The sequence below is a fragment of the Amia ocellicauda genome, chromosome 6 (genome assembly GCF_036373705.1).
Source record: "Amia ocellicauda isolate fAmiCal2 chromosome 6, fAmiCal2.hap1, whole genome shotgun sequence".
Taxonomy (NCBI): Eukaryota; Metazoa; Chordata; class Actinopteri; order Amiiformes; family Amiidae; genus Amia; species Amia ocellicauda.
The window spans coordinates 12637219-12657877 of NC_089855.1; the positions used below are offsets into that span (position 1 = coordinate 12637219).

Consider the following 20659-nt stretch of genomic DNA (forward strand, 5'->3'; position numbering starts at 1 on the left):
CATTTAGGGGTGTGGTCCTGGTCAAGACAATCTCCTGAACTCCAAACTGAATGTCTAAATGGGAAAGAAAGGTGATTTAAGCAATTTTGAGCGTGGCATGGTTGTTGGTGCCAGACGGGCCGGTCTGAGTATTTCACAATCTGCTCAGTTACTGGGATTTTCACGCACAACCATTTCTAGGGTTTACAAAGAATGGTGTGAAAAGGGAAAAACATCCAGTATGCGGCAGTCCTGTGGGCGAAAATGCCTTGTTGATGCTAGAGGTCAGAGGAGAATGGGCCGACTGATTCAAGCTGATAGAAGAGCAACTTTGACTGAAATAACCACTCGTTACAACCGAGGTATGCAGCAAAGCATTTGTGAAGCCACAACACGTACAACCTTGAGGCGGATGGGCTACAACAGCAGAAGACTCCACCGGGTACCACTCATCTCCACTACAAATAGGAAAAAGAGGCTATAATTTGCACAAGCTCACCAAAATTGGACAGTTGAAGACTGGAAAAATGTTGCCTGGTCTGATGAGTCTCGATTTCTGTTGAGAGTCAGAATTTGGCGTAAACAGAATGAGAACATGGATCCATCATGCCTTGTTACCACTGTGCAGGCTGGTGGTGGTGGTGTAATGGTGTGGGGGATGTTTTCTTGGCACACTTTAGGCCCCTTAGTGCCAATTGGGCATCGTTTAAATGCCACGGCCTACCTGAGCATTGTTTCTGACCATGTCCATCCCTTTATGACCACCATGTACCCATCCTCTGATGGCTACTTCCAGCAGGATAATGCACCATGTCACAAAGGTCGAATCATTTCAAATTGGTTTCTTGAACATGACAATGAGTTCACTGTACTAAACTGGCCCCCACAGTCACCAGATCTCAACCCAATAGAGCATCTTTGGGATGTGGTGGAACGGGAGCTTCGTGCCCTGGATGTGCATCCCACAAATCTCCATCAACTGCAAGATGCTATCCTATCAATATGGGCCAACATTTCTAAAGAATGCTTTCAGCACCTTGTTGAATCAATGCCACGTAGAATTAAGGCAGTTCTGAAGGCGAAAGGGGGTCAAACACAGTATTAGTATGGTGTTCCTAATAATCCTTTAGGTGAGTGTATATAACACCATTATAAGCAGTTTTCTACTACAGAAAGCAACTTTCATTAATAACTTGATGTAATTATGTTTATAAGGACTTTAGCTAATAGGATTATCCTTTTTGCTTCCTAGCACACAGCAAATCTTGACCATGGTTATATTTATTACATAGTTTACAAAGCTGGTCTGATTTGTTTTTTTTTCAAGATTGTGCCAAGCCTGATGAATTACCCTTTTGAGCATGTGACAGAAAATAAATAAATAAATACTGACCTCTGGTGAGGATTTTGTTTTCGCCAGTCCCTTAAACAGCTTAATCACTCATTCTTGGGAATGCAAGAACACTTGCAACACAACTAATGCTTTATTTATGAAGAGAGGATAGAGAATATATCTAGAAGCCTTTTTTTCAACGTTGAATTTTTTTTTTTTAATGTAGTGTTAGTGAATTTTAGACTCATCTGTGAGTGCATTATAGGATCAGATTTAAATTTGCTGCCTTTTACCTTTAAAAACTGTTATTAAAAATTGAGTTAATTGCTCTTCTTGACAGTATGCAATACACATTTGAGAATACAGGTCCTGCAGTAGCTTAAACATGCAGGAAGGAATCTGGTTTCACCAGTAGAAGAAAATTGCCTGTTTGTGTGATATATTTTCACAGCATGCACGTGCTTGGTATCATATTATTTTTTTGTCAGTGACCTAGTTTTTGTAGATGAAGGGTTGTGTTTATCTATTTATTTATCTCCCTTCAAAATTAGGCGTGTCAGACAGTGCATGTGATTATTATTAGGCTTATGTGTGGGGTCCTTGATTTTATGCTATATGGGTTCACAGCTGTAGCCAATGGACTATGCAGCTGGTCCATTTGCTTCACACAAGGTCTGACAATGAAATCTAACTTCAGGACACTAACAGGTTAACCTTGTGGACAGCATTGTGATGGTGCCATTCATTAAAAAATAATTGGAAAATGAAAAAAAAAACAAATTTTGAATTTTGAGATCAGATTCTAGCTGCTTGTGATCAGTCAAGATGGCATACGTGCATTTCCAACTGTAGGTTAATGGGCTATTTAGTACATTCTTCTCCATCCTAATTGCTTAAGAGTAAGCTTGTGGTACCAGATGGCAAAATCAAGTGGCTTCTTGAAGTCGTGCTATTGGACCAGCAGGTGGCACTCTATGCTATGGATCAGTAATTTCCAATCAATATACTAGTATGCCTACAGGAGAAACTGCTGTAATATGATTTTCTCAGTCAGACCTGGGTAACCCACCTCCCCCTCCCCACCCCAGTTAAACTGGTTATATAACCTCTCAGTTCTCCAATCATTCTGCTGTATAGTGAGGCACTGGCACAAAGTGGTGGTCATTAAGTGGTCATGCTGTACTTAAGTGTTGGGACCCTTACTACTTGTCATGTCTTGGACTGTTCAGGATGAAAGGTGCAATAGAAATGCACTTTTGCCGTGTATTTTTCTTGTAAACCACTGATGTGTGAATTCCATTATAGTAACTTTATCGACATACATTGTGCTCAGAATATGTTTTCTCTTAATGATGTAACACACTTGGGGCTCAATGTACTAAAAAAGTGCATGTTTAAGAGTCATAAGTCTGTATAATGTTACAAACATGGGGTGGAGCTTGTGAAACGGGTATATTATTTATTAAAATGAGATGTGCTAAAGCTGCCAGACTTGGTGACACCTACAATTCCGTCAGTTAGTTAAGATTTTTTTTTTAAACTATCCCAATCAGCAATCCTTTAAATTGAAATGTGCTTATCAGTTGTGCTTAATGCTTTTTTGAGAAGAATACATAATGTTTTCCTTTAAAGCATGCTTGAGCCTTAAAATTTCATTGAAACTTCAGGTTTCCCCAGTATGTGAGCAATAGAGCATATTTTTAGAAACAGGGAACACACCCATTCTGTGAATGTCCAGGTGACTTGTGATTCAAACTTAATAATCAAATTATTATTATTGTTGTTGTTGTTGTTGTTGTTGTTGCTGTTGTTGTAATGAGGTAGTGGCTATCTTTTACATCCGTACTGATGCCCGTATTGAATCCAACTTCACCGACACGGAGGAGCGCAATCACCAGCCACATATAAGGACCAGGGCGGTGATTGAGCGAACCATCGGTGTGCTCAAGACCAGGCAGGAGTAGTGTAGTCAGCTGTGCACATCAGACTAAGCATAATCCAGCTGCCGCTATTTATTACTTAAAATATCCCAAAGCTCATGCAATGCTTCTCGCAGAGATGATGCCATTTCATATATTTAAATCAGTATTTTGAACTGCAGTTTATTAAATATCTGGTAGAATATTTTATATCAAATATTACATTGTTAAAGGTTTTATTGAGTTTTTGTCTTTGCGTTATCTAGAATAGATCTAGTTGCTACTAGCAGCGTGTAGTGATGCTTTTTCTTTTTTCCTGCCAAATCTTTGTAACTCCAAAAATGCAAACTGAAATTGTAATTAAAAAAAATGATCAAGGGTCTAATACTGTACATCACAATGATTATGCTAACAAAGGCTGTCACAGTTTTTAACTACATGTAGCGCCTCGGAGATTTTCCCATTAAAGCTTTTTAATAAAACGATTAAAACTCCAGGACATAAGAACATGAAGGCAGTTTGCTGCAATAAGTCTTCTTTGATCTTTCAGTCCTAAGGCTGCTGAAGGATGGTGCTGACCCCAATACACTAATTTCTTCAGGAGGATCCCTGCTCCATCTGGTAAGAGCTATATATATATATATATATATATATACACATAAATACACATTTTTTCATTTGAATGCAATGCAGCAGGAATCGAAAAAAACCTGGGAGCATTTAAATCACTTTTCTGTGCAATGGTGGTATGTTTAAATTATATAATTACCTGAGTACTTTATTCATCACCTGTATTTGGAGGTCATCTAATAATCTAGTCCACACCTCCCCATGCCCCCTTAATTTTAATCTGAAGCAGTTTGTCCTTGAACTTAAGGTGTAGTCAAAAATATTTACCATTGTACCATTGTACATTGTAAGGTGTAGCCAATGACAGAAGACTGTACTCGATTAGATAACACGTCAAGCTTTAAAAGTGATATAATGCTGAAAGTTGTTTTCAATAAATAATGTGATTGGAGCCCAATCTGAGCCCAGTCCCTCCAGAGGTGACAGACAGGTTTAACCGTCTGTTTCCCATACCCACCTATTACCACCTTACTAATGATAATAGTTTTTTCCACCACTGCAGCTATGTGGAACACCAGCAGTATTCCCTTAAGGATTGGTTTTAATATTCAGACACAGGTTAGGGGACAGTGTGACCTTGTGGGAAATGTTGTTTGCAGAACAATAATATATATGTCACAGTTGAATGAATATTCACTGCCTTTTATATTGCTTCCCTTTTTTCTGGCAAGAGTTTTATATTCAACTTTAACCTTTTGTTCAGTTTGAAATAAATAATGCAAAGCCTCTGTGGTATAATGTGTGCATTGAAGCCTCTGTCATACTGTTATACATCAATCCCCTTAAATTGAGGCCTGAGTAATTGTTACTTGTAGATGTTGGACATCAAAGTATTTTAAGGGACAAACAAATTTAAAAACACCAACACAAGAATACAAATGATAAGCTACGATAAGTGTCAGTTGTTTATCACTCTATAATTGAGGTACAAAGGATCACATATCAATTGAATGGAGAATAATCATACTAAATAACTTGCAATGTCAACAATGCTTCATTTAAAAAATATACAATTAATAATGACATTGGGAAAAACTTAAGATGTTAGTCATATCTATTTCATATCTGTTTCTTCAAACTCAGCAATCAGCTTTATGCTAAAATTAGTTTAACGTGTAATAATGTATTCCTATAAATGAATTAATGAATTAATATACATTGCGATGAATAAATGCAGAGGACAATAAATGTATTTGGAGAGCATATTTGTAAGTAACATACTGTATCAATTGTTATTATTAACAACTAATATAGGATATAATTATTCCAACTTACCCATCATCATTACAGTAACTAATATTCATCAGGATTAATATATATTATGTCCCATATGATTTGAAGATGAATTAACCACAAAGTTCTATCAATTTGACATTCTCCAGACGTTCACGGTATAAAATCTTTAATCAGACCCCTGGAGTTTGCTGATCGGAGATTGCCAGAGAATGCTATCGTGGCCGTTCATCATGGGTGGTGCAAAGCGTGTGTGCGTGCGATCACTGCCTCATGTTGTGTTGCCTGCTGATGCTGCTTCCTCTTGCTACCCCTCTATTTATCACTGCCTAAAGCAGCCCTTTCTTCATTCCTCCAGTGTGCGCGCTATGATAATGCCTTTGCCGCAGAGATTCTGATTGAGAGGGGGATGAACGTCAACCAGCAGGACGAGGATTTCTGGACTGCGCTGCATGTGGCGTGTGCCTGTGACAATGCCGATATTGTTCTTCTTCTGTTGCTGGTAAGCAGATTTACACCTTTGAAAAGCAACAAACTAAAGCAAGTCAGTGGGTCAGGCATGAGGAGAACAGCACACCTCCAGCCGGGATGTAATTGAAAGCCTAATTTAGCGGCTTAATTAATATGGAATTAACCTCCTCTCTATTTCATTTAGTCTGGAGAAAAGAGGTTAAGTGTGGTGCTGTGACAGCTCCATTTGTTTTTATCCACTGTGCCATGGTGTGGTGTTCGTATTAGTGATGTTATATTTTCCAGGGCACGGTGCCACCCAGACATGTGTTAAAAGGTGATGAAACATTTGAGGGGGTCGAACGTGTTTGTGCTGCAGATCGGACTGCTCATCTTTGTCTGAATTTGATTGTATCGAAGGGCTAAGATACTTGGAGATGGATGAAATGTAATATGTTCAACCAACCAGATCAAAAGCATGTAATCCTTTTGAACGGCTAAAGGAGTTTGAGTCAGGATTTGATCAATGCCAACAGGAAATAGCAGCAAACCCACATGAACCCCTGTTGCACATAGTCCTATCGTGGCTGGCAGTGGAAATCCATACCACACAATTGTTTAGCTGGATAGGAGCAACAGTGATGAATGGGATGGAATATCAGTCACACATTAAGAGGATAATGCTGTTATCAATGAAATAGTTTTCAAATCCTTTTCTGAACATGGTCCTGTAATAAATGTATGTTTTTTGTCATGGCATATTAAAGATGTTGTCATACAATGCCTGCATATACCAGCTGTAGTCCTAACATGGTAGATAATATTAATTGTAGCATTGGAGGGGGTGTGTCTTTTCTTTCTATATGTGCTGTGTGGTGTTTTTGTCTGAATTCCTTCTGAATAGACTTTTCATGGACTTCTCAATGACGTTTGATTTTCTGTGTTGTATCAGTATGAACTAAACAAACAATATCTTGCTTTTTACTGTGTCATGTTCATATCCACAAATAACCCATTTCATTAAGCTGTGAATAGCAATAGTGCTTCCTTAATAATTGTTCTGGATGTAGTGTATACCAAGAAGTAATGTACATTTCATTCTTAATGTTTGCTGCTTGTATCTCAATATCCCTTAATAATTATACAAGTTCTAGGTGATACAGTTATGCTAGCTATAATAATGTTTTTATTATTATTTTTGAGACACCTTGAATATTGATATTTTCTTGATATTTTCTCTGCTATATTTTGAACACTACAGTACTCTTCTGTGTAGTCCATGGCTGAATGTGGCTGCGCCTTTTGTCTGGGGTAACACACTCTCAATGTTCCAGCTGGCACCATGGCAGAGAGACAGCGTCCTCACTCTGGGGTTTCTGTTTGATGTCAAGCCAAGGATGCGCTTGTACGTTTGAATCCTGACTGGCCTTGTCATACGGCCCTTTTTTCTTTCCTTTCAGAGATAGGTTACTGGGTTATTCCTTGAGGGGGAGCGAAACATTGGCAGCTCCTTGGCGGCTGCCTGCAAAGTTGGCGGCTGATCAGAAACAGGGATTGGCACATGAAGGTTATAACACTGTCAGAATCGATAGGCGGTTTTCCCTGGAAGACTGAAAGGCCTGACTTTTCTACCACATTTCCAAGAGAGGACAAACTGTGTTCTTTGAAGTGCTCAGGTGATTTAGGAGGGCAGAGGGTGGAGACTAAAATAGATCTGATTAACAGTATGAAATTAAGCTTGTGGTTCATTTACAAGAACACTTATTATCCAGAGATTTTACTGAGAGCTCTAGGTCAATGTTTTGATTTTAGTCTGAAAGAATAGGTTTTTAAAAGACCAAAAAAGGACAACAGGAAAAAACAAACAGGAGAACAAATTAGAAAAATAATATTATTTCCTCCTATCTGCATTTTAATATTGTTAATAGTTTACCAGAGCTAAATTCTGTCACCATATTGAAACATTACCTTCCGAAATATACACAAAACAGGGTCCTTGTCAAACATTTGGTTAACCCATAATTCATAATACATTTATATATTTAGGGTTCACGCAGATATACAGGCCTATGAGGAGCTGTTGCATGTCTCTAAGACTGAACAGAATGGCACCACTGTATTAACCTCCTCAATCATGACTATGTTGGTATGCATTTTGTCCACCCATATCCAGTAAGAGGAAACAACTTCCACACTTAAAAACTACATTTAATAAGCAGGAAATAAATCAATGCACAATACTTTGGGGTGCTTTCATCATTCTTTATCACAATCACACAACAAAGTCGGTAATTTAACTGTACTTCTCTAGTCTACCTCTGGCCTTCCAAACAATGCCAATAGTTTCTAGATATCTGATGCCTAGTCTAAGATGAACATAGCCTTCATTGCTTTACATGATATCTTTATTATTGAAACCTTGAGTATGTTAACAACACTGCGGCAAAAAACTACAATTAATCAGGTTTTAACTTTACTGCTATCATGATATTTTTTTTCCCACTGAACCAATGATATCATTAATTATTTTTGCTGCATAAGCCTGGAGTGCTTTGTGAGCTGTGTCTAATGTCAGTCGCAAAATTGGATGTGTAACTATAGGCTGCAGGGTAAGCCTACTTGGCTAAGATTTGCAAAATTTTCAAACACTAAAGCTCTTCAAACTGCCTGTGTGTTTCTCTATTAAGTAGCTTTAGGGAAAATATATTAAAATTGGTCTAAATATGTGTTCCTCATACAGTGAGTGGTGCTGTAGTTATCTTCACTAAGCAGTAAGTAAATGTCTGATTTTCATTTTCTTTCTAACTGGGTCAGACCTGTTTACTTAAACCCTATATTCCCTCACCTAGAGATTAAAGATACAATCAAAGGATGTGAGGTAAATAAAATGAAATCGAAATCTGTGGTCTCTTGTCATATTCTTATACAAACCTCTTTTCAATTAACTATAAAAGGAAATTAAAATATTGGATATTATTACTTTGTACAATATCATCTAGTCTATGAAAAGCACATAAAAACTATCAAACATTAAACTGTTTTGCCATCAGTAGTGGAAATGTCATAATTATACGTTGATTTAAAGGTTTAATTTAACTGCATGATTATAACTTATCTACTTAGTGTATTTCAATCTTAAACACGATACTTAATTAGATGCTAATGATGGATTTTGTTGAGTGTGTATATGTAATTTCATATTTTAATAGTAATTCATGATTGTTGACAGCCAACAGACAAATTGTAAGTCATACGAAAGAAAAATATTTGCACAATTCAGAAAAAAAAAAAACTAAAATTATATATATATATATATATATATATATATATATATATATATATATATATATATATACTGAAAACTACAAATACATTTTTGAAAATGTGAATACATCTGACTATGTAATAGCCTACATATCATCTTGGAACACAAGAAAGTAATTAAATATTCCACTTTTTTTTAACTAGATCAACTGGAACACAAATTACATATTTATTATAAAACTATGTAGGCCTATTAAAGAGAATATGTAAAATTTTGATTTAAGTTGCTCACATTTGCTGCAATCTATCTATTACATTGTCTACTATGTTCTTGTCAATTAGGCTTAAGCTTAGTTATCAAATTAAGGACAAGATTTCTTTGTAGTGTATATATATACATATATACATCTGTTCATGGATATCTTTTTAACTACATGTATACAGCTTTCTAAATGCATGCCAGGAAATCAAAGTCTCTCCAATAATGCAGGAATGCTTTCTTATTTCTTTCATTTGTCACATTTTAAATGGCAAGAACATATGAATGGAGTCATTGTATTATTACATTAGTCTGCAATTATGCAGTGTTCATATATTTGCCATTTAGGAATAGTGACTTAGGGCTTTTTTAATGTATGGATGCCATTCTTTTGCAGGCAGAATTATGGACAACGGGAAGTGCAAGCTAAGCCATAAGGTTTGGATGCTAATTAAGCAAAGATGGCCTATCTTCCTTAATTAATCTGTAGTCATTAACTTTGTGTCTTCACTATATTTGATTGGCCTGATTGGCAGGATTTTGCAAGCCTTGGCTGTCAAGGACACACTTAAGGATACTCCACAGTGCTGTATCCTTATCTGTAGAGCTCAGTGCCAGTGGTTTCTTTTTTTCAAAGATCAAAACCTTTCCTGCTGACAAGGAGGGTATGAGAGACCCTGATGGATGAGCAAGCACTGGTAGAGCTGCATTGTTTCTGAATCACCAATGCTAATTCTCTTATCTCTCCGCTACATGGCTGTAATAGACAGAATTTGTGGTTTTGAGCCCTGGCTTTGTCTTGCCAACGTGCCGGATTAGTTCATTTGGAGATGTGCGCCGAGGGTTCATCCTGGGAAGAACACGTCACACTCAGCACAACTATTAATCCAGAATTATTATTACTGTTTGAAACCTTGGGCTGTGCACTGGAGTAAAGTAAAATAAAATATGTCAGTATAGGTCATGCAAATGCAACATTGCCAGGTTTGTGCCTCAAAGGTTGTTCTAAATAATCTCTATTTATTTACAACAATGTAAATTGTGGTTTTCTGTCAACTGAGTAGACTATGTTGTGTAGATGTTATGGCAAGAATTTTAATGTGTGTGACAGCTCTCTGCACCGTCATATTGTTGGGCCAAATGGGACATGTCATGGTTAAGATTGGGCATGTATTTAACCTCTGACACCTGCCCCAGAAGAAAGTTTTCTATTGAGCTGTCATCACTTATTATCTTAGGCCATTTGGATGTTGCTTTTCAAGAATTAATATGGCCCAATTTATCACTGTCTGTTGACCACAAAATTAAAGAAAAAAAGCCCAATGACTTCATTAGAACTTGGTACAATGTAGGGTGATGTTATGCAATATGAAGTGAACTCATTAACACGGCATTTAACCTGTGTAGCATCACAGTTGCACAAATGGTACTCCCTGTAAGATAAGGCTGAAAACTAATTTTGTATCTGATACCTTTTATGGTTTACTTTAAATAGAATATGGCTATCTGCATTGGAGTAACATAGCCTTAAGTGCACCTATAAAAATGCTGCTGTAGTACATGTTTCTGTACATCTGTCGATCAATATCTGTGATGTACTCTTTGCAAACTTCCCTCTTTGTAAGGAACGATCGCACCTACTGAGTCAGGGATTGGAGAAACTGAAATTCAATCGGAGTACAATCTGTGTTAGCAGTAGTATCAGAATATGTCTCTTTCTGAAGCATTATTTAACTGCTCCTTAGATTGATAGGTTTACCCTACCTTGTCGGGTAAATCATTAGAATATGAGACTTTGATTTCCATATCATAAACCACAACGTGCTGCAAAAGAGACATGAAAGAAAGGGGAAAATCAGGAATAGTTTTGGTATTTATTTGCATTTTGTGTATCATAAATCCTTCTTTTATATATATATATATATATACACTCACCTAAAGGATTATTAGGAACACCTGTTCAATTTCCCATTAATGCAATTATCTAACCAACCAATCACATGGCAGTTGCTTCAATGCATTTAGGGGTGTGGTCCTGGTCAAGACAATCTCCTGAACTCCAAACTGAATGTCTGAATGGGAAAGAAAGGTGATTTAAGCAATTTTGAGCGTGGCATGGTTGTTGGTGCCAGACGGGCCGGTCTGAGTACTTCACAATCTGCTCAGTTACTGGGATTTTCACGCACAACCATTTCTAGGGTTTACAAAGAATGCTGTGAAAAGGGAAAAACATCCAGTATGCGGCAGTCCTGTGGGCGAAAATGCCTTGTTGATGCTAGAGGTCAGAGGAGAATGGGCCGACTGATTCAAGCTGATAGAAGAGCAACTTTGACTGAAATAACCACTCGTTACAACCCAGGTATGCAGCAAAGCATTTGTGAAGCCACAACACGTACAACCTTGAGGCGGATGGGCTACAACAGCAGAAGACCCCACCGGGTACCACTCATCTCCACTACAAATAGGAAAAAGAGGCTACAATTTGCACAAGCTCACCAAAATTGGACAGTTGAAGACTGGAAAAATGTTGCCTGGTCTGATGAGTCTCGATTTCTGTTGAGACATTCAGATGGTAGAGTCAGAATTTGGCGTAAACAGAATGAGAACATGGATCCATCATGCCTTGTTACCACTGTGCAGGCTGGTGGTGGTGGTGTAATGGTGTGGGGGATGTTTTCTTGGCACACTTTAGGCCCCTTAGTGCCAATTGGGCATCGTTTAAATGCCACGGCCTACCTGAGCATTGTTTCTGACCATGTCCATCCCTTTATGACCACCATGTACCCATCCTCTGATGGCTACTTCCAGCAGGATAATGCACCATGTCACAAAGGTCGAATCATTTCAAATTGGTTTCTTGAACATGACAATGAGTTCACTGTACTAAACTGGCCCCCACAGTCACCAGATCTCAACCCAATAGAGCCTCTTTGGGATGTGGTGGAACGGGAGCTTCGTGCCCTGGATGTGCATCCCACAAATCTCCATCAACTGCAAGATGCTATCCTATCAATATGGGCCAACATTTCTAAAGAATGCTTTCAGCACCTTGTTGAATCAATGCCACGTAGAATTAAGGCAGTTCTGAAGGCGAAAGGGGGTCAAACACAGTATTAGTATGGTGTTCCTAATAATCCTTTAGGTGAGTGTATATATATATATATATATATAACTAAACATGCATATAATTAAAATATGCATTTAACTAAACTAAAAACTAAACTAAACTAAACTAAATTTTGATATTTGATTTCAGAGCACTCAACTGTTGCCTTGAGTCTGACAGCAGCAAACTTTCACTTGGATTTTTGTCATAAATGTTCTATCAGTTCATAACACGCTGCAACAAATGGTGTGCATGTTGAGTTTACCGAAGGAAATGTGTTCCCAGGAATGAAAATACTGCCAGATGACAAATACACTTGAGGATTTGTGCAAAACAAATTCTTGCAACATACATAGAACGGGCAGAGAAGGGCAGATATAGAAAGAAGGATTGACACTGACATTCTGGAGATTGTACTCTGAATTGACCAGAATCCACTTACTTTGTTTCTGTACAAACACATCCATCTCGTTTTCTGATTGTTGTGAGCCACACAACCTGACAGAAGACCCAGAGAATGTCGGCCCATAACTGAATATGTCTTAAAACGTGTTGAATGAGTTTATTACAAAACCATTAGCAGTCCATATTCTATATACTATAGCCTTTTTATATTGAATTCAGAATGTATTTCCTGTATGTACTTATACGTAAATAAATGTTTCTGTGTAAATGGGAATGGTTTTGATAAGAACAAAAATAATATACTTTTGGTGCCTTTTTGATGCCATATCCTGTTTCCACACACAGACCAAATCACTGTGATACTCAAAGTCTTGAGTTGATTTTATAAAGGGAAGGACTGCCTATTCATCTTTCCTTCTTAAGAAAAACTGCTCCTCAGAGCAGAGTCTGTTAATGCACTTAATCTTGCTTGTTTAAAAGCAAATTAATCCTCAGTGAATCTGAGATAATTCCATGCCATTATGTATTATTGATTTTGTGATATATTACTTGCATTTTAGGGGATGTGTTCATTTGCCTGAATCTGTTTGCCTTGCTGTAATCCTCAGGCCGGGGCCAATGTGTTGCTGCAAGATGTCAATGGGAACATTCCTTTAGATTACGCGATGGAAGGGACAGAGACAAGCTACATTCTTTTGAGGCATCTGGAAGAAAATGGTAAATATCTTTCTTTTGAACAAACTAAACACTGCTCAGGACAGAGAGATGTAAAAGCTTTCAAAAGCTTAAGTGAACTAGAGAATGATGTTTTGTCCACTGTTTTCTTCAGATATAACAGTACTGAACAGGATACATATCATAATCTCAGATGTTTTCTTAGGATTTGAGTGCATTTGATTTATGATTGGACAACTAAACAATAAAATACTAAGGAAAAAACATTCATTCCAACCATGTTTTTACTGTAGGTCTCACAAAACTATAATTTCTTAAGACTTTAAAATGTTTAATGTGTTAATGTTCAGTAAATAAATCCAGTGAATTAATTTACATTTAAGTACTCATAAGGACTTGATGATTTTGAGCATATTATGTTTTTAGGCAGCTTAAATGGTAAATTACAAAATAAATCAATACACAGATACATTTCAAATACACAAATAAATAAGTACACGAACAAAAAGCAACACATAAATAAATAAAGCTAAAATAAGTTACGCATTCAATTCTGATTTAAGAATCAGCTGTTGAATATTTCCAGTGAAACAGACATGTTAAAAATACATTGAGACTGAGGAATTGTATGGCTTCCTGATGCAACATTATGGAACTACATTTACTTCACAACAGTATAACGTATAGCAATTCAAGAGCATGGCATCCAGATGGTAAAATACTAACAAGAGTATTGTTTTTGCTTTTGTGCCGTCAGTTTTTTTTTTCTTTGCATGAAGTGGGAAAGGGGAGGCACTGAAGGCTCCTTTAATCTGTAAAGACTGTTTAAGAAAAACTTACTTTCAAACATTAAGCATTATTTTGAGATAATAACTGGATAACTGGAGATGGTCACCCAGGAGAACAATTATGGGAAACTTATCATTAACGTGACTGAAGGTACTTAGAGCCAACCCATCAAACAAAGTGCAACTTATGTGTATTTGTTTCTGTTACCATTGGGATCCTTTCAAGGGAATTAGATATTTGGCATTTTATACAGTGCTAAGACATTAAAATAATGTGATATTTTCTCAAGACATAAAGGCTGAAATATTTTTTGGTCTGGAATATATTAAGGGTTTTCGGATATTCTGTATATCCCCTCAGACTATACAAACCAAAAAATATAATAATCACGGATCACATTATATTTTTCATTCTCTTTTGCCTTAACACCTACACTGTCTTCTTAAATAGGCCAGGTCCTTCTTGTTTTGCCCATACAAGCAGAATTTGGACCGTGCATGCAAATTAGAGTACGGCATTTTAATAATTTGCTAATGTTAATTAATGCGAATGCTTTGATGCACAGCAACAGCAATAAAGAGAGCAGCATTAACATTTTATTCATTTTTATATTCCATGCACTTTCTTACTTGCTTATTATGGCATGGGATAACACAGAAAATTAGAATCTTTTTGTCACATATTTTTATCATAATGTTATTTGGATTCGGTTTGTGCAGCTCTGAGCAGATTCAGAGCTGTTGCAAAGAAACTAAATAGGCCAATGTACACATGAGTATATAAAAATGTTTTCTCCTTACATCCCTCCCCTCTTTTTCTTTCCTCTTAATATGTATACTTGTAGCTTGTATGGACACAACTCCTGCATTGCCTGCTACTCATTTAAACATGTTTTGACATTGTACGTACTTACACTTGAGTACTTTGGAAACCTGCATGCTTTGGTACGCTGTCTTGTGTGTATTGAGTGTGCTGCTGTCGAATCTGAATCGTGCCACACAGGATTACTTGATGTATATGACTAAGGCACACTTGACAGCTGTCACAGCACTATCAATTTCAGTCTAATCACTACCTGGGAAATGAGTCTTCCACTGTGACATGCTTTTACTTACAATCTTATCAACCACCTCTGTAAAATGAAAAAAAAACAAAAGTCTTTGAATGGTTGATTTCCTATATATTATTATTATTATTATTATTATTATTATTATTATTATTATTATTATTATTGAATGTATTTAAAAAACACACACAGAAAGTACATTTCCAACAAGAGGAATATTCAGTTTATGTTTAAAATAAAGGTGCTTACTGCAGTTGTAGTCTCCCAAGGATATGTTTGAAAACTAATTCATACAGTGATGGTTGTCTGAATTACTCTTTTTTCTTATCTGTCGGCTTTTGAGTGGCTGACCTTTACATAGTCTTACAGTTGGTAAAGCAGCAGCATTGCTCCTTGTCTCTTGTTCCCTTTCCTTAAATATATATGAGAGGTGACATATAACAACTGAGGTGCATCTGTCAACTCCAGCATGTGTTCATATTTCACACACATCACAGAACGCTCAGGGTTTTCTGAACCTAAAGAGCTGACCAAAGGAATTCTGTCTTCAGCAATGCATTCCCCACAGAATGCAAATATACATACATGCAGTGTCATAAAACTACCAAAGTCAATTTCTATTGAAATAAAATATGTGTATCTTCACACTATCATTCATTTCTAAAGTATGCCAGTCAGTGTGGCATTACTATTAATACAGTTTATCTTTACACGCTTAATAATCATTTCCACATTTGTTGGTACAAAATGCATGCCTCGATTGAGCAGGAAGGATGCAGAGGTGCCGCTTAATTAATTCTCATTTTGATTATTGCAGCTCTTTATGTAAGGTTTACCAGACCATAAGTTCAGTCGGCTGCAAATGGTTAAGATTGCGGCTGCTACATTACTGAGCCACACTAGTATGTTCAAACACCTTATGTCTTTTGATTTCATTACATTGTTTACCTGTTATATTTCATATTGACTTCAAGGTTGCGACAATAACATACAAGGTCTTAAATGGGTTAGTGTGTGTTTATTTTAAAGAAGTAATAAGTGCTTATACACCTGCTCTCGGTCATTGAGAATAGACAATATTGATTTGATGGATCTTGAATGCTTACCTGTTGACCCCCCTCCCCCTCCAATTCTAAGATGGCATTTGGTCTTCAATCATAGCAGAACACAAGAATCAGAGTTTATTATATGATGTATTTCATCACTATACCCACCATTTCCAGCTGAAAATAAATTGAACCTAACTGAACATCAATTCTGTCGTTCTAGTCAATTCAACCTTAAAAATTGCATCAGCATCTTTCACCATGGGAATGAAATATGAGGGATTTGTTGCCTTGTTTATTTGTAATAAAAACTGTCTCAAGTACAGAAAAAAAGGGTCAGAACTCAGCAATCATTTTTCTTAACAGAGAGACTGGAATTGCATGCTATACGAATTTCTAATGTGGCACTGATTTGATTTTATCATCCAGGTCATTAACGAAGTGCTCATTTTGAACCAAGAAATGCTTTTGTATCTAATATAGGAAGTAATGTTAAATTAAAGCTACTGTATTGCTCATTTCTATTGTAATCTGGTGCAGTGGTGTGTGGTGTAGGAGCGAGGTGATGTGATCCTCTAGTGCTGGTAGATTTATGTATAGCACTCAGTTGTAGCTGTCACTGGGACGCTCCCTTCTTGATGAGGTTGGCAAGATCAAGATTTATATAGGAGTATGTCAAAGAGTCACAATCTCTCCAAAACTGTTCATGGCAACTCTTGAAGAAGTGTTCAAGACGTTGGCCTGGGAAGAAATAGGATACAAATTAAACAGAGCTTATTTGAACAACTTAAGATTTGACAATGACATTGTAATATTTGCTAAATCACCTTTGATCTACAGCTTCTCTTTTCCATGTCACGCCTGCAAAATTTATGATTTAATCTTCCCATCCTGTATATGGTCGTCTTCTAGGTCTTTTTTATCTCTTGGGATCCATTCAATAGCTTCCTTTGTCCATCTTTCATCTGTTCTTCTTGCAACATGTCCGGCCCATTGCCATTTTGACATTTTCACTCATCACAAATCTTGGTTTGTTATCAGATCCATTCATTTCTTTTTCTATCTGTCCTTGTTATTCCAAGCATCTCTCCATGCTGCTTTGTGTCGTTGACAGTTTCTGTGTCATTTGTGCATTAAGTGACCAGGTTTCACTTCCACAAAGTAAGCACAGGTACTATGCATTAATCAAATACTTTTTCCTTCAGGCAAATTGTAGATTTATACATATTATTTAGGATAAGCTAATATTAATTGATATCAGGTCGATGTATGGCTATGTAGACTGAAGCTGAGAAACGATTTAGCTGTGATATAGCCTTTAAGTCAATCTATACGTATAGACTGTAAGAAAATGTGATTTAAATGTTATTATTGTATGCTGGTGTTTATTGTGATATATTGTGTATATATACACAGATATAGTTAATAGTTAATCCCTGTTGATAAATACTGGTAACACTTGACAATAGGTCTCCCAAATTACAGTTTATTAACATAGTAGGTTCTCAATAACTACATGTTAGTTACTCATAAGAACAGTGCAAGTAAGCATATGTTAACACGTACTTAATGTTTAAAAATGATTAATGGTATATATACACATTTCTCTGGTAGGGATGCCTTTGGAGCTATACTGGACATCATAGGCATAGGTTTAGGGGGGGACGGACAACAGGCCAATGTTGAGAGAACCTTATATTGTCCCCCCAACATTGTATGCCCGGCTCCATAGGCGTAGGGGACACATCCCCCCCAATATTGACAGCATCCCCCCGCAATATTGACAGCATACGCCAATATTGACAGTGTTCCCCCCAGTTCTGAAACGAAGCCGATGCCCCTGCCGGGCATGGCCCACATTTTGCACATTAAGTACATATTAACAAATGCTTAATTACACTTTTCTTATTATTAACTAACATATAGTCCATGATGACCTACTATGTTAATAAACTGTAACCAAAACAATTATTAATATACACAAAAAATGAATATTCATTTGTGGACCTTACATTCAGTTTTATATAGATCATTGACGTTATGAAGAACATATTGATTTGACCCATCTTATGGTGACTTTTTGATAACGTATTAAAACATAAGAGAACGAGCTGTATGTGCTGAATGCCAAACAGTCTTAGAAGGATTTGGGATATTTACTGCTCTAGCTGCATGGATTAACTGAATCCTCTGACCGTAGGTGTGGATGTCAACTCCATGCATCATATGAAAACACAGCGGCCTCTGACCATGTTGTCAGATGTCAAGCATCTCATAGCAGCTGGAGGAAGTGTGAACCAGAGCAATGAAGAAGGGGTGACATTGGTAAGAGAACACTTCGCTTTATAGCAAGGTGATAATTCTCTGTAATTGCAGATTGATGTTTCTATGTAGTTTTAGATTCCTCTCTGAATGCTTGTAATGTCCATACCCAAAAATACAGAAAGTGAAGTTTTTTTCAGATGATGTTTCCATTGAGTCTGGTTTCCAGTTGTCTTTGAGGAACGCAGAATGATCGTTGTATTAGTGAGGCTGAATAACCCCCCTCAGCCCCGAGACTCACATTGTTATGATATTTTTTCCCTTTTTTAAAATGAAGTTACATATGGCCTGTGCCAGTGGCTACAAGGATGTGGTTTCTCTATTGCTAGAGAATGGAGCTGACCCTCAAGTGGCTGATAATAGCTATTGGACACCTCTACACCTGGCAGCAAAATACGGACAGGTAATTTTACTTATTTGTTCCTGAATGATGGTATACTGTGTACAAAATATTAACACCTATCTTGTGTGAGGTAACCATCCATACAATTACATTTTCCTCAGTTCCACATCAATTTTGCATGCAAACAATCATGGGTAAATACTCATTTAACTGTACAGGGTGTAGAGAATAAACAGAAGCCAATGGTTTATGTAAAGTTTTATGTTTAGTCTATTAGAGAGAGGAAGTCCAAATCCCTAAAACCAGCAATCTCTGAGCTGCTAGCCTAGCTTAAAACGTGTAAAACGCAGCTAAAATGAAGGCATTAATATAAATCATTTAAATGGCAGAAATAAATGTATTTTCATGGTTTTCATAAAAGCAAATTTATCATGTGAACAATTTACATAAATGCAAGATCCATTGTGCAGTGTTGAAAATATAGGATTGATGTTCATAGCAACAACCTATAAGAACATCTCAGATTAGATGAGCAAATATAGCCTTTTGTAGTATTTGAAAGCAATGAACATGCTCCACAGACATTAAGGCTGCAATGTAGATGAGTGTACCTACAGAGCTGGGTTTGTATAAGTACTAGGCCTATTTTATTGATTTTAATATTGCTTATCTTTTCTGAAGGACATTCCTTGAAAACTTGCTGGCGATGTGCGTGAGGTGTCATTGTGTTACGATTTGGAGAATTTACCACACAAGGAGTGAAATAAACCTGCCAACACGGCAAGCAAGTTCTTTTTCATGGTCATCCAGAACAGATTTGCACATCTATTTGAACAATCTCAGTGACATTTTTGGCTAAGAGTCAAGTGTTGCTGTATATTTTGAAGGTGGATATTGAAGGGAGAATAAAACACATTTGCAAGTATAAGTACTAGCGTGAGGCAGTTACAGTGCTAGAAAAGTCAAATTGTATGTCAAGTTCAACAGAGAATATAGCTGAGGATTGGTTTCTGGTTTAATTTATTAAATATATTTTGTATCTTAATATGTGCAGCAACAAAAAAAAAATGTTTAGTGCCTGATACAAGAAATACAAATTACCTAGTTCCCTTTCAAAGTGAGAAGTGGATGAATGCAATCTATTTTTGATTGAGCAAGCAGTATTTTGCATAGAAATGTAGGCCATCGCCAGCGTTATGTGCTATGTCAAGTTTTCTTATGTGCTCAGCCAATCAGCACGATTTTCTATATTAGTGTTTAAAATAGGATGATGTCTAGCTCAGGTTTTATTGCGGTCAATAAGAGAGCCGTCACAGCAACTCAAAATAACTTTTAAGAGGGCAATCTGCCGAGTCACAGATATCAAGTATTTCTGTAGCTAAGAGACTCAGGAAAGAAATGTTATTTGAGATTTTGCCAAGTGGCCTACTTAATAACTGAACCACATCTTAAAAGTAACCTATGTTAGCTGTGGCTGCAGTCAGTAACCTCCAGTTGCCACTGATATCAATTAACAATTTAAATTATTTTGATTAATCTAAAAAAAAATTAATACATGCAACAGTCAAGGTTTAACTATGGATATTTTTCTGCTGTAGAAGAATGTCAACTTGACAAGGAATATTTGCATCGTGATGCCAAAACTTCACTTCAACTGCAAAATGTGCAAAATCCAACTGTAGATGTATTATTTCTCAACTCCATTTGGTAGTTCCTATTTAATCTCAATACAGTGTTCTTCCTTCCTTTCATTAAAGTAATTTGCAATTAAACTCTGGTCCTGAAAATATGTTATTCTGCACTTCTGTCTGTATCTCATCCATTCCGACTGCTGCCATTT

At 36.8% G+C, this 20659-nt stretch overlaps 1 protein-coding gene across 2 annotated transcripts in view; it reads left to right on the top strand.

The window, feature by feature from the left end:
• Positions 1-20659, top strand: part of myo16 (myosin XVI) — a 130390-nt gene that overhangs the window by 28872 nt on the left and 80859 nt on the right. For both annotated transcript variants that reach the window (XM_066706164.1, XM_066706165.1), the window contains exons 3-7: positions 3782-3852; positions 5453-5596; positions 13187-13295; positions 18355-18479; positions 18754-18879. In XM_066706164.1, the coding sequence (XP_066562261.1) occupies positions 3782-3852; positions 5453-5596; positions 13187-13295; positions 18355-18479; positions 18754-18879 (575 nt within the window). The remainder of the gene's footprint in view (positions 1-3781; positions 3853-5452; positions 5597-13186; positions 13296-18354; positions 18480-18753; positions 18880-20659) is intronic.